Raw genomic sequence first — 14,563 nt, forward strand, 5'->3', positions numbered from 1 at the left:
TTTGCAGCAAATTACCTTTGTAATTTGCATGCAAATTGTCAAAAAAAAAAGAGCTGGACCAATTCTTGTTTGGGGTGGAGATCACAGCAGATGAAATGTGGGTGGGCCGCTAAGTGTGGTGAACAGAGTCTGCTGAACTTTTAAACATCAGAGGAATTTTCCAGATCCTTTCCTCTCTTAATCGACCTTCTCCTGTTTGTGTCCCGAGCGCTCGCAGTCAGATCCACCAATGTCAAGCCGGTGTTCTTCTCTGACCACTGCCTCCTTCTGGCTGACTGCCACTTAGAGAAAGACCAGAGGGTGGGCAGGGGGGCATGGAAGCTAAACGTGCAACTGCTGACCCCAGAGAACAAAAAGGAGCTCAAGAGGGATTACAAAGGTTGGAGAACCGTGAAACCCCTCTTTGAGTCCCTGACACACTGGTGGAAAACATCAAGAAGTTTTTCATCCTCAAAGGCACCCAGAAAGCTAGAAAGGAACAGAGGGAAATGTCCAGAAAAACATGCAGAATCTGCTCCGGCTGCAGTCAATGGGGGTCGATGTCAAGGAGGGACGCAATGTACAAGCCTCTAAATAAAGGGGGAGAAAACATACCCAACATCGCCCTCATACTAATGGCCACCTTTGTGTGTGGCTGCATCAAGCGGTGCGTAGACCCTCAGTACGCAAACACCAAGTGTCACTACGTGCTGAGGTTCTACCTGTCCCCGGTGTTGCGAAGGATGGGTCTGGCCACGCTACCGCAGAATGCTCCAAGTAGATGGACCGTGCCGTACCACCTGTACCTCGTGGAAAAATTTATGCAGAGAAACAGCTTTGACCACAAGTTCATCAGGCAGTGGTCGGCACATAACGTCTTAGAGGCTCTGGGGGAAAAGGAGAGGGTGGATCCTGTGGGATGGTTCCCCGAGCAGACTGTCAAAGTCATTTGGCGGAATGCCTCATCGCCAGAACTTTCCAACAAGCACCAAGACGTAGCTTGGCTGGTGGTGAGAAAGGCCCTCCCCCTCAGATCCTTCCTACACGCCAGGAGTCTCACCCACTCGGCACGTTGCCCTCGAGGTGGCTGTGGTGGGAACGAGACCATTGTTCACCTCCTTGTGGATTGTGCCTTTGCAAAGAAGGTCTGGAGAGAGATGCAGTGGTTTTTGTTGAGGTTCATCCTGAGCAGTTCTGTGACACAGGACTCTGTGCTCTATGGGCTGTTCCCAGGGACACACACCGAGACAAACATCAACTGCAGCTGGAGGATCATCAACTCAGTGAAAGATGCTCTTTGGTCTGCCCGAAACTTGTTGGTCTTCCAATGCAAAGAGTTGTCCCTGACCGAGTGTTGCAGACTGGCACATTCCAAGGTCCAGGACTACGTGCCTGAGGGATACACTGAAGCTTGAGGCAGCTGCCGCAAAGGCGTAATGGGGAAGGGTCGCTGTCTAAGACCTTTCTGCCACAGTGCACCGAGGGGCTGGGAACTGTGTAGAGCCCCTCGGGATGTACAGCTCAAAATGAATGTCTGCAAATGATTGTAATATTCATTGTTTGTATTGATGCACCTTGTTATACGTGTTGTAAAAGTTGAACCTGATTGTACTTTTGTGATGGTGATTTTGAAACGGTTTGGAATGTTCTTGAAGCTATTTTATGAATAAAGTATATTTTTGCAAAAAAAAATCGACCTTGTGTTATTTTTATTTAGTCCCTCTCAAAGAAATTGCATGGCTGCTATGGTGGGGAAGGTATCCCTATCTCTGTGTTTGTGAAAGGGGGACAGTCTCCCCACTCTGAACATTTCTCACCTGGACGGCTCCGTCCCAGTCACGTGGCAGGCGCGGCGCTTGCCGGTTCCCATGGCAACCCCACCTGACGACGCGGCCACGAACCTTCTGGAAGCGGCGGGGTTGGGGGGAGGTCTCGCGCCGCCCGGCTGTGCTCACGCGAGATCTCCAAGCTCACCCTCTGTCTGAGTGAGTGCGGGCCTCGGAGTAGGAGCAATGGCGGCGGAGCGACCGATTCCTCAACTGATGGAAAGCTTCAAGCCGGCCGGTGCCGGGGACAACTCCACCGGCAACGGGGCTGGTAAGCACGGCCCAACCGTACCAGTATTGAACACAGTACACGGTGGGGGTGTGGTGGCGGCAGCTCCAATCAGTGATGGGGGGGGGAGGAGGAGGGTCGCGCATTTGGTTTATTGAGGGGGTTAACAGCGAAGATTAATTTCCCCGCCCCCACCCCGGCTACAAGCTCTTGCTTTAGGCCCTCACCCACAGTGATCGAGATCTGCAAAGCAGCGCATCAGCACCTGACCTCCAGTTGGAAACTTCCCGTCCCTTTCCATGCAGAGATGACGATTTGGGGGGGGGGGGGGCGGGTGGAGGGTGTAAATGAAGCACCCACTAGCTTCCATTACAAACATAAAACTGAGGCTGTTGGAAATGATCAGCAACATCTGTGGACAGAGAAACGCAGCTAGTATATTATTAAGGTCGATAGTCTTTCGTGAGATCTGGGGGAGAAAAGTTAACGTTTTATAAGCCTGTACAGAACCAGGGCATTAGAAAAGAATGCTGGAAAACGCTCAAGCAGCATTTGTGCACTGGGAAAAAAAAGAGATAATGTTTCAGGTCGGTGGCCTTTCATTAGAACTACTGTATCAGATGTTAACTATCTCCACGGTGCTGCCGACATGCTGTTATTTCCAGCGTTTATAAAAGCAAAGTACTACAGATGCTGGAAATCTCAAATAAAATAGAAAATGCTGGAAATACTCAGCAGGTAAGGCAGCATCTGGAGATTGATGAACACCAGATCAATAACCCTTCATCAGAATTGAACAAATGTAGAAATCTAAGATAAAAGTAAAATACTGTGGATGCTGGAAATCTGAAACAAAAATTGCTGGAACAACTCAGCAGATATTAAAGCAATTGTGGAGAGAAAGAGTTAATGTTTCGAGTTCAGATCACTCTTCAGAATTGAGAAATGTAGAAATCTAATGGATTTTGAGCAAATGAAAGGGGAGAGGAGGAACAAAAGGAAAAGTCTATGTTAGGGTGGAGGGCAGGAGAGGTTAAAGAATTTCATGGTGCAAGACCCAAAGGAGTGCTGTTCCTGAAGCTTGTGTTGAGCTTTATTGGCACATTTTAGTAGGCCAAGGACAGAAAAGTCAGAGTGGGAGCAAAGTGGAGAGTTGAAATGACAAGCAACAGGAAGCTTGGAGTTATGCTTGTGGTCTACATAGAGGTGTTCCACAAGGCGGTCCCCCACTCTGTGTTTGGCCTCCTCAATTTAGAGGAAACTATATTGTGAGCAGCAAATACAGTATACTAAAAACAAGTAAATTGCTAATTCATTTGGAAGGATTGTTTGGGGCCTTAGGTAATGAGAAGGGAGGAGGTAGAATGGTAGGTGTTGCATCTCCTGCACATGCATGGCAAGATGCCGTAGGAAAGGATGGATGTGACAGAGGAGAGGAAGGGTGTTTCAGAGAGAATGGCCCCTTTGGAATGCTGAAAGGGGAGAGCAGGGGAAGATGTTTGGTGGTGACATCATGCTGGAGGTGTTGGAGGATCATCCATTGAATACAGGCTGGTGGGATGAAAAGTGAGGACAAGGGCATCTCTATCATGGTTCTGGGAGGGAGCAGTGGTAATGGTAAGGGGTGAGAGCAGAAGTGCGTGCCAGCATTTTGTGTTTTCAGATCTCCAGTAGCTGCAGTATATTGTTTTTGTATCAGGGAAGAAAGGTAACAGAAGAGGAGGAAAGAGCGAAAGTTAAGTTTTATGATATGATGTGAGATAGAGCTCATTAAGTGACAAAAGGAATGCTGGTGTCAGGCAAAAGGGGGCGGTAATGGGACAAGTAAACAAAAATGGGTCAAAAGGAGGTGTAAGTGGCAACAACAGACCCATTACCTGTAGTCTGAAAAATTCAGTGCAGGGGTTATGATCTGAAGTTTATGTAAATGTTGAGTTTAGATGGCTGTGAAGTGGCTAGTCAGGTGCTGTTCCTTGAGTTTCTACTGAACTTCATTCGAACAGTGTAGGAGGCTGGGGACAGATAACTAAAATGGTAAATGACTGGAGGCTGCAAGTCACATTTTTGGACTGAAAAGAGGTGCTCAGAAAGGTGTCTCAATGGGAACTCGTATGCCTTTTTGTGGAATGCTTAGCACATTCCTTGTTCCAGCCCTACTTAGATACCCTTCTTTACAAAAAGAGCAACTACTTCTATTTATCATGCCTTTAACATAGTGAAATGTCCCAAGGTGCTTCACAGGAGCATTATGAATCAATATTTACACAGATCCTCTTGCTATATTAGGGCAGATGACCGAAAATTTGGTCAAAGAGGTAGGTTTTACGGAGCGCCTTAAAGGAGAAAAGAGAGATGAGGAGATTTAGGGAGGGAAATCCAGATCATTGAGACTTGGCAGCTGAAGTGATGGCCGCCAGTGGTGGAGTGATTAAAATCAGGATACTCAAGAGGCTAGAATTGGGGGAGTGAAAATATCTTGGGAGAGTTGTAGGGCTGGCTGAGATTACAGAGCTAGGTGACGGTGAGGCCATGGAGGAATAAAACAAGGATGAAAATTTTAAAATTGATGTTGTTTAACATCAGTGTAGTTCAATGAACATGCATGATGAATGAGTACGACTTTGTATTTAGGACACAGGCAGTAGAGATTTTGGCAACCTCAAGTTTACGAAGGATAGAGTATAGGAGGCTGGCCAGGAGTCTGTTGGAATGATTCTTGGGGTGTGGGGTGGGTGGGTGGGGGGGTGACTCCAGAAATAACATGTGGAAGCAGGAAGAAAAGCCATTGCAAGTGATACTCTGTTGAGTGCAGTCCAACTTAGCTGGATGATAATGGAGAGGCATTGAGGGAGAATGGTTTGGTCAATCGTGCAGATAGGTGGTGGATAGTTTACCTTTGTCACTAGCACGTGGGGTGTTATTTGCATTGGCATGTGGACTGCTTCAAAATTTTGGTAGAAGTAGAAACATGATTGGGGATTCAAACTTGGAATTCAGGGAATGATGGGCACAGATTTGGGAAGTGACAACACATTCAAGGACTTTAGAGAGAAGAGAGGTTGGAGATGGTGCACAAGGATGGTTGATTTTTTGCAGTGAAGGCTAATAATCGCAAATATGAAGAGGACACTACCTGGGGGAATCAGGGAATCAAAGGTAGAGGTGAAGGTCTGGTTGAACAGCTTGGTAGCTGTAGAAATGCTGTATGGAAGGGTAAGAGTTAGGCATTTGGGATTTCGAAGGCGCAGTTGTAGGTGAATTGGGAGAGTTTTTCGGGGGCGACACTAAAGAAGCTATGGTGACTGCTCTCTTCAGACTGAAAAAGTTAAACAACTTTAGATTGTAACACTATTCCCATTTATTTGGACAACAGATGCTTGTAGTGGTTCTGCTGATGTCATTTATAGTTCCTCTAGATCTATCTTTTACTTCTCCAATTAATTACCCTTTTGCCCTTCACATCATCCCATTTAAAATCTCCTGCCTTCCATCCTATCACTTTTGTTTTTTCGTACCCTCTTCTATCTCCCCACTCTGCCCCCTTCTTTCCTTGACTTTGTACTTGCTTATAAATTATTAAATCTCTAATGTCCAGTTGTGACGCAAGGTCATAGTCCTGAAATATTAACACCATTTTTCTCTCCACAGATGCTGCATAACTTGTTTTCCCATAACAAACTGCTGTTTTGCTTGATAGATTGATTCATTTATGCACTGCGGGAAAATATAGACAATTTTGTTTCTTAATTCCCCATAATGGGGTAGGGGGAGGAGGTCAGTAGTTGGGGAAAGATTGTTGGGCAAAACCTTTCTGATCAGCTTGAGACACATCATGATTTAAGGCAAGTGATTTGGCTTGATGTAACATTGAGATCAAACCTGTGAATTTTTACACATGCTGTGAATAGGGTGATTTACTCCACGAGTACAGCAATTTTGCAAACCATTGTGAAAATAGTAATTTTTTTTTATTTAAAAAGGGGTAAGTTAAATGTACAGATTACTACATAGAATCAACAAAAAATCAACATCAAAGGTTAGAAAGTACTCTAGGCTGCACTTTAAAACTTGTGTACTATGGGTCACCTGGATGTTGCACAGGAGTTTAAAGTCCTCTGCTTTCTGTCAAAAACTTGTCAGGAAAATCATACTTGCTTGTGCAGATAGTGAGAAGCATCACTTATAATATGATTCTTGCTGTCTGCACAGTATAGTGTCATGTATCTGACTAATCAAAAAAGAAATATGATTCTTTGAGGGCTTAGTAGATAAATGCATTGGCCACTTTGGTGAGGAACCAGAGGGTTACTGTAACCTGTAGAATTGAAGCAAACACCGTCACCTTGTGGAGGGAAACAGATCTGAAGAGCTTTAGACCTGAGTTACTGGAGGAAGAAGACAGCAAAGGGCTTAGTAGTAAAATTACTTTGGAATAAAAGATTTGCACTTTCTGAGTTGGGTTTGGAAGATTTTTGTATTTATTTTAATGTTGCAGTTTATGGGCACTGACTAACATTTAAGCAGCATAGCATGAGTGCTGGCTATCGTCTGGTTCCTTCCCCAAGTACCATCCCTCTAATACAAATGCTAGAATCCATTATTATGAACTAGTAGAAGGACATTTAGAAAATCATAATGCAATCAAGCAGAGCCAAGATGGTTTTGTGAAAGGGAAATTGTGTTTGACAAATTTATTAGAGATTTTTGAGGATGTAACGAGCAGCGGTTCTAGTAGATGTAGTGTATTTGGATTTCCAAAAGGCAGTGATCAGTTGCCACACAAAAGATTACTGCACAAGATGGGAGCTCATGGTGTTGGGGTGATATGTTAGTTTGGATAGAGGATTGACGAACAGGAAACAGAATAATTTTTATTTTAAAACCAAAAAAAATAGTATGAAGGTGAGAAGGTGTGCTGTGCTTTATTACAGTATCTAAGTAATTATAAAAAGTTTATTGTTTCTAAAGATGTTGACAGACTAGGGAAAATAGTGAAATCTAATGGACGTGTTTAAAGGAGACAATTACTGTAAGATGTCAGAATTTCTACTGTTTCGCTTTAACTCTTTTGGTTGTTTTTACAGTACAAAAGATCATCGAAGGAAATAGTGAACTCTTCACGGACACTCACTGCAAAGTGTGTAACGCTGTGCTGATTTCAGAGTCCCAGAGACTAGCACATTACCAGGTAATAAAATAGCAGACCATGTGTCAACATGAGTTTGGCTATTTGCTATATCAGGTGTGATTAGTGCATGCTGAGCATGAATGCCGATGAAAGATCTGTTCAAAAATCCACAGCAGGCAGTTCCTTATTGGTTATTGAGTAATTGTACTACCTGGTATAGTACTGAGGCATTCAGGGCTATGAAAATCTCAGGTTCTATCATTGATCTATGTTCCTGCTTCTTCCTCCTCTTCATTTTTGTTACTCTTAACTAGTTACTAGAAGAATTAGCAAAGTTGCTGCAAGCTTTTTTTTAAGTAAAAATGTTGCATGTGAGACAGTGATTTAGACAAATGCTGGAACTTGCTGTGTGGAGAATCTGGGCTGCTAAATTGAAATTTAATATTGATATGTCAATACATTATGACAGTGGGTTATAGCACAATGTTGAAATATCCCAAAAGAAACAAACTTTTTAAAGATAGAATTAATAAAAAGGAAGGCATGAGATCCTTTTGCTTGAATTGGTATAAAAGAGTATAACTTAGTTGCAGCCATTTCATTGCAGTGAGCATCATTGCCATGAAGGCTGTGTCTCAGCTTTTGCACTGAGCATAGCATGTTAAATTTGGGCAATAACTACGTGTTTTTTATACAAACAACTTTTTCCACCATTTCGTTATTTACAATGTATTAATAGTTCAGAGTTGTGGGTAATCTTTGTGTCAATCACTAGTTCTGCTATGATCCACAGAGCAAGAAACATGCTAATAAAGTACGTCGCTATGAGGAGCTCCATCAAGATGGTGAACCAGTTGCCAAAATAATAAAAAAGGATTCCACTGTAAGTATCTATTAATCATAGAATGATAGAACACAGGGGAGGCCTTCTGACCATCGTGCATTTGTTGGCCCTTTGCAGTCTCTTTTGCCTTGACAAAGCGTAATGCCCAGAATTGAACATAATACTCCAAATGGGGTCTAACCAGTTATAAAGGTTTAGCATAAATTCCTTGCTTTTGTACTCAATGCCTCCACAAAACCAGGGATATCATATGCCTTTTTAACAGCCTTTACATCTTGTTCTGTCATCTTCAAAGATTTGTGTATATGTACCTCAGATTTGCTGGTTTCTGGCCCTACATTTAAACTCATCAAAGTAAATCACTTTACACTTCTATGTATTAAATTTCATCTATGGGTGGCTATTTGACCCTTCATACCAGCTTCACCATTTCAATAAGATCATGGCTGACTTGATCATGGCCCCCACTCCATTTTCCTGCCTGCTGGCCCCCCCCCCCACCCACCAATGACCCTCAGAGAAGAAATTCCTCATCTTCATCTTAAATGGGAGACCCTTTATTCTGGAGCTGTGCCCCAAGTTCTAGATGCCCCATCCTCTCGGCACCTAACCTGTCAATCCCCTTCAGAATATATGTTTCAATAAGATCATCCCTCGTTCTTCTAAACTCCAATAGGTATAGGCCCAACCTGCTCAACCTTTCTTTGTAAGACAACCCCTTCATCCCAGGAATTGACCTAATGATCCTCCTCTGAACTGCCTCCAATGTATGTATATCCCTCCTTTAAATAAGGAGACCAAAACTGTATGCAATATTCTAGGTGTGGTCTCATCAACATACTATGTAGTTGTAACAAGACTTTACTTTCATACTCTAACCCCCTTGCAATAAAGACCAACATTTCATTTGCCTTTCTGGTTTCTTGCTGTACCTGTGTGCTAACATTTGTGATTCATGAATGAGGACCACCAGATCACTTTATACCACAGCATTCTGTAGTCTCCCTCCGTTTAAATACTATGTTGTTTTTCTGTTCTTCCTACTACAACGATCCCCAAAGGGATCCATAAAACCAAAAGAACCAGATTTATTGAATGACACTCAAATTAAACAATTAACGAACAAGATTTCACTTTTTGTAACTTTTCCTTTTACCATGTATCAGAATCAATATAAATTAAACATAAATTAACAAGTAAATCACTGTCAGTGTGAACTATAAATTGCACATGGAATAGCAGATACAACAAAGATAAATCTCAGATTTTATTAGACGATCCACTCTGCCTGTATGGCCCCAGTTTTAGTCATAAAGTTCTTTGAAGCATGGGTTTTCGTTGGGAAGAATACCAGTTCCTTTCCTTCAAGGACTTAGCCTATTCTTCATAGGCAACACTTGGGCAGGACAAACAAGGCATGGGAATACACGACCAATGGTCGGACCCCAGGAAGTGCCGAGGATCAGAGGGACCTTGGAGTGCACGTCCACTGGTCCCTTAAGGTAGCAGGACAGGTAGATAAGGTGGTTAAGACGGCATATGGGATACTTGCCTTTTATTAGCCAAGGCATAGAATATAAGAGCAGGGAGGTTACGCTGGTTAGGCAACAGCCAGAGTATTGTGTGCAGTTCTGGAATGTGCATTATTGGAAGAATGTGATTGCACTAGAGAGAGTACAGAGGAGATTTACCAGGATGTTGCCTGGGCTGGGGAGTTTTGGTTATGAGGAGAGATTGGATAGACTGGGGTTATTTTCTCTGGAGCAGAGGAGATTGAGGGGGGACATGATTGTGGTGTATAAAATTATGAGGGGCATAGATAGGATAGACAGTAAGGAACTTTTCCCCTTGGTGGAGGGATCAGTAACCAGGGGGCATAGGTTTAAGGTAAGGGATAGGAGGTTTAGAGGGGATGTGAAGAAGAATTTTTTCACCCAGAGGGTGGTGGGAATCTGGAACTCATTGCCTGAAAGGATGGTAGAGGCAGAAATCCTCATAATGCCTAAGAAGTATTTGGATGTACACTTGGATGCAATGGCATACAAGGCTATGGGTCTAGTGCTGGAAAATGGGATAAGAATAGTTAGGTACTTGTTTGACCAGGGCAGACTCGATGGGCGGAAGGGCCTTTTTCTCTGCTGTAGACTTCTATGACTCTATGCAACAGTTTCCACGTAAATAGGGTTCTGCTCATGCAATTTTCTACACAGTGGCACACTTTTTACTGGAACCTTCTCAACTCTCATTTCACGCTGGTTGTAGTAGTGTGGATGAATGTGAATCACCAACCTTCGCATGGTACAGCTGACTGGGCATTCAATCACTCGGAAATAAAATAAATAACGGCAGCAGTCCTGAACATGCTTTCCAACTGCTCAGGAAACCAACTGTCCAATTCAGATTGTTGACAACCTTCGCTCTTCAGTTGCCCCCTTTCCTCTTGTCTGTCTCACGTCTGTATTTTAATTTCTTTCCTGTTGGTACTGCTTCCTGGCCTATAGTTGCTGGGTTTATCCGACATTGGCAATCCTCTGGTACCACTTTTGTATCAAAGGAGGACTGGAAAAATGTGGCCAGATCCTCTGCAATGTTCACCCTCCCTTCCCTTGGCATTCCAGGGTGCATGACTTTTGAGACTGGATTATTTTTCTACATTGGGCACTACCAATCTTTTAAGTACCTTGGCCTTATTTTTCTACGCATTCCCCTACTGTCTCCTCCTTTACTGTGACGTTGGAAGCATCCTGTTTAATGAAGGCAGATTTCAAATATTCATTTAATACCTCATCAATGCCCTTTGCCTCACCAAGATCTCCTTTTGGTCCTTAATCAGTCCCATCCTTATTTGTATGTTTTTAAAATACCTCTTTGGGTTTCCATTTATATTATCCATTAATCTATCTCATATTTTCTCCTTGCCCCTCTTACTTCCTTTTGCAGTTCTTTATGGTATTTTTTATAATCAGCTTGGTTCTCTACTAAATTATAAAGCAGTTATTTATCATAAACCTCCTTAATTTATATATCTTTAGTTGTACAGGAAGCTCTAGCTTTGGATTTATCTTCCTTTCCTCCTCATCAGAATGTGCCTTGTTTGTACCTGCACTATCTTCTCTTTGAAGGACTCTATCTGCTCTTAATAAATTAAGAATAAGGGGATAAAACTAAAACCATTACTTAAGTATATACAATCAAACATATTGACCCATTGATATCCACAAACACTTGATACACAAAACATGAGACATATATACATTGTAAATAGTTGCAAAATGATGGACCAGCTGGGACCCATTCATTTCCTTTTGTGTATTTATAGCTTATCCCCTAGTTGCCTGTAAATTTCCAGTTTCTCAAAATTCCAAAACAAAAACAGAATTTTATCTCAAAATTCCTGTTGGCAGTTTGCTTAGAAAGTGTTTTATCAAACTGAAATAAAATTTTGTTTTCTTTGAGAGAAAGCAGGTTAATGGTAGTTAACAGTTGATCAGCTGTATGTCCCTGACTAGGTGTTAGTTATTAAGACTGAATGTTAATTGACCAGTTGTAATTAGTGTGTTTGCTGAAAGGTATAACCCTTTAATATAACTTCTTGGCACATGTGGCACAGCAGTTACTGTCAATGGATCTCAGCTGGTCCATTATTTTGCTTTAAAGTCAAATCTATCTATAATGTATGTATTTGTGTGTATGTGTTTAAATGTAAAATAAATAAGAGTGTGTGTGTGTGTAAATGTATGTATTTGCTTGTTTAACAGATTAACCCAATTCAGATCAACTTCTGAGATGTGATTTACTTAACACAAGAACGTTAACATTAGAGTTAATGTGATCAGTAATTTTTGAACTTTCCAACAGGACAGCAGCAATGGAGAAGTGGATCGAAATAAGTATTGTCCACTGTGTAATATGACCTTTACATCACCAGTTGTTGCCCAGTCGCATTACCAGGGAAAAAACCATGCAAAAACTCTGAAACTGAAGCAGAAGCAAGATGAAACTACCCCAGCATCCTCTGGTAAGTGATCTTAGTATATTGTCAGTGCTAGATAGTTAAGGTTGTGTGCATGATTTCTATACATCCAGTTGTATTAGCTGGTATTCAACAACCTGTCCTATTGCATTTAAAAAAGTGGCCAAATGACTGCAGGAACTTCCCACTGATGAAGTGGCACATGGTAAGAAAAAAAAAACTGCTTCAGGGCTATGTTTGATCATGTTCATATGAACCTGAAAATATGAAATTGCTGCACCCTTCTAAATTAGGAACTGCATTCTGCCCTTACAATGTTCCCAAGGGAAATTGTCTTTTAGTTTAAAGTTTTGTCTAATTGTAAATGTTGTAACTGAAAAAATATAAATTGACAAAGAACACCAAAGAGAGAGTACGAGAAGAGACTAGCAGCTAACATAAAAGGGAATCCAAAAGTCTTTTGCAAAAGAAGCAAAAGTGACGTGAAAAAAACTTTTTCACACAGTGGTTAAGTTCTGGAGTGCAGTGCCTGGAAGTGTGGTGGAGGCAGGTTCAATCGAGGCATTCAAGTGGGCATTAGATGATTATTTGAATAGAAACAAAGTGCTAGAGTGCAGGGCAAAGGCAATAGGTCGTAATGCTCATTTGGAGAGCTGGTGCAGACACGATGGGCTGTTAAAATTCTGTGATTCTTATACAAATAGTAAAAAAAGTAATAAGAGGAGGGCTAGGGCTAATTAGGGACCAAAAAGGTGATCTATACATGGAGTCAGAGGGCAAGGCTGAGGTAATAAATGAGTATTTAGCCTCTGACCTTACAAGGAAAAAGATGCTGTCAAAATTATAAAGAAAAGTGAGGTAGCTAAGATACTGGAAGTGCTAAAAATTGATAACGAGGTATCAGAAAGGCTAGCTGTACTTAAAGTTGATAAGTCACCAGAGCCAGATGGGACACACAAAAGAATGCTGAGGGAAGTAAGGGGTGGAAATTGCGGAGGTACTGACCATAATTTTCCAGTACTCTTGAGATACAGACGTGGTGCCAGAGGATTAGAGATTGCAAATGTTCGAAAAGAGGTGCAAGGACAAACCTACAGGCCAGTCAGTTTAAACGCGAAGCTTTCAGAAACAATAATCCCTGGCAAAATTAAGTAGTTAGACTAATTAAGGAAAGCCAGCATGGATTTGTCTAGGGCAAATCATATTTAACTAACTTGATTGAATTTTTTGAGGTAACAGAGAGGATTCATGGCAGTAATTAAATTGATGTGGTATACATGGACTATGAAAATACTTTTAATAAAGTGTCACATAAAGTTTCCCAGTAAATTTGAAGCACATGAATTAAAAGGGACAGGGTAAGCACACATGTGAAGTTGGCTGAGTGACAGGAAAGAGTGAATGGTTATGTTTTGGACTGGAAGAATGTAGCCAATGAGGTTTCCCTGGGGTCGGGACTAGGACTGCTGCTTTTTTTGATATCTATGTAATGACCTAGACTTGGGTGTATAGGGCACAATTTCAAAATTTGCCAATGACACAAAATTTGGAGTATTGTGAAATGTGAGGATGATAGCACCTGACTTCAAGAGGACATGAGCAAGCTGATGGAATGCATGGGCACATGACAGATGAACCTTATAGAAGTGTGAAGTGATGTTTTGGTGGGAAGGACAAAGGGAGGCAATATAAAATAAAGAACATGGTTTTGAAATGGGTGCAGGAACAGAGACACATCGCGGTATATGTGCATAAATTGTTGAAGGTGGCTGGGCAAGTTGAGTTAATAAGGCATATGGAGTCCTGGCTTTATAAATATAGGCATAGAGTACAAAAGCAAGGAAGTTACCGTTAACTTTTATAAGTTACTGGTTCGAATTCAGTTGGAGTATTGTGTCCAATTCTGAACACTGCACATTAGGAAGGATGTAAATGTTTTAGGGAGGGTACACAAAGGATTTATGAGAATAGTTCTAGGGATAGGGGACTGCAGTTATGTGGATAGTTTGGAGAAGTTGGGGTTGTTCTTTTAGAGAAGAGAAACTTGAGAGGAGATTTGAAAAAGGCGTTCAAAATCATGACAAGTTTAGACAGAGAGCACAGAAAGGAACAGTACCCATTGAGAATCAGAGGACACTGATTTAAGGTGATAAGCAAAAGAACCAATGGAAACCATGAGGGAAATCATTTTTATGCAGTGAGTGATTAGGATGTAGAATTCATTGCCTGAGTGTATGGTGAAGGTAGATTCATTCGTGGCTTTCAGATGGAAATTGGATGAGTCCTGAAGAGATGAAAAGGATGGGAGTGGGACTAGGTGAGTTCCTCTTATAGAGAACTGGTACAGTCATAACAGGCTGAATGGCCACCTTCTGTGCTGCAGCCATTCTATGCAGCTGCAATGAATTAAAGCAAAGGTAACGAGTAACATGGAGAAGTTTACTCACTGTGAAGCTCCAAGGATAAAAATCAGTCTTTTGTGTGCTTTGCATTGTTGTAGAAAACAGACTAACCTCAAAAATGGTTAAGATGACAAAAACTGGCGATTAGTTTGGTGCAGTTGAGCAAAATTCGAATTAAGTAT

General features: G+C 41.8%; 1 protein-coding gene across 2 annotated transcripts in view; it reads left to right on the plus strand.

Annotated features, from left to right (window-relative positions):
• The first annotated feature begins 1,918 nt into the window (after positions 1–1,918).
• Positions 1,919–14,563, plus strand: part of LOC121281289 (zinc finger protein 346-like) — a 34,502-nt gene continuing 21,857 nt past the window's right edge. For both annotated transcript variants that reach the window (XM_041194157.1, XM_041194158.1), the window contains exons 1-4: positions 1,919–2,076; positions 7,119–7,222; positions 7,956–8,045; positions 11,865–12,024. In XM_041194157.1, the coding sequence (XP_041050091.1) occupies positions 1,992–2,076; positions 7,119–7,222; positions 7,956–8,045; positions 11,865–12,024 (439 nt within the window). In that variant the 5' untranslated portion in view covers positions 1,919–1,991. The remainder of the gene's footprint in view (positions 2,077–7,118; positions 7,223–7,955; positions 8,046–11,864; positions 12,025–14,563) is intronic.

The sequence above is a fragment of the Carcharodon carcharias genome, chromosome 8 (assembly GCF_017639515.1).
Source record: "Carcharodon carcharias isolate sCarCar2 chromosome 8, sCarCar2.pri, whole genome shotgun sequence".
NCBI classification, from domain to species: domain Eukaryota; kingdom Metazoa; phylum Chordata; class Chondrichthyes; order Lamniformes; family Lamnidae; genus Carcharodon; species Carcharodon carcharias.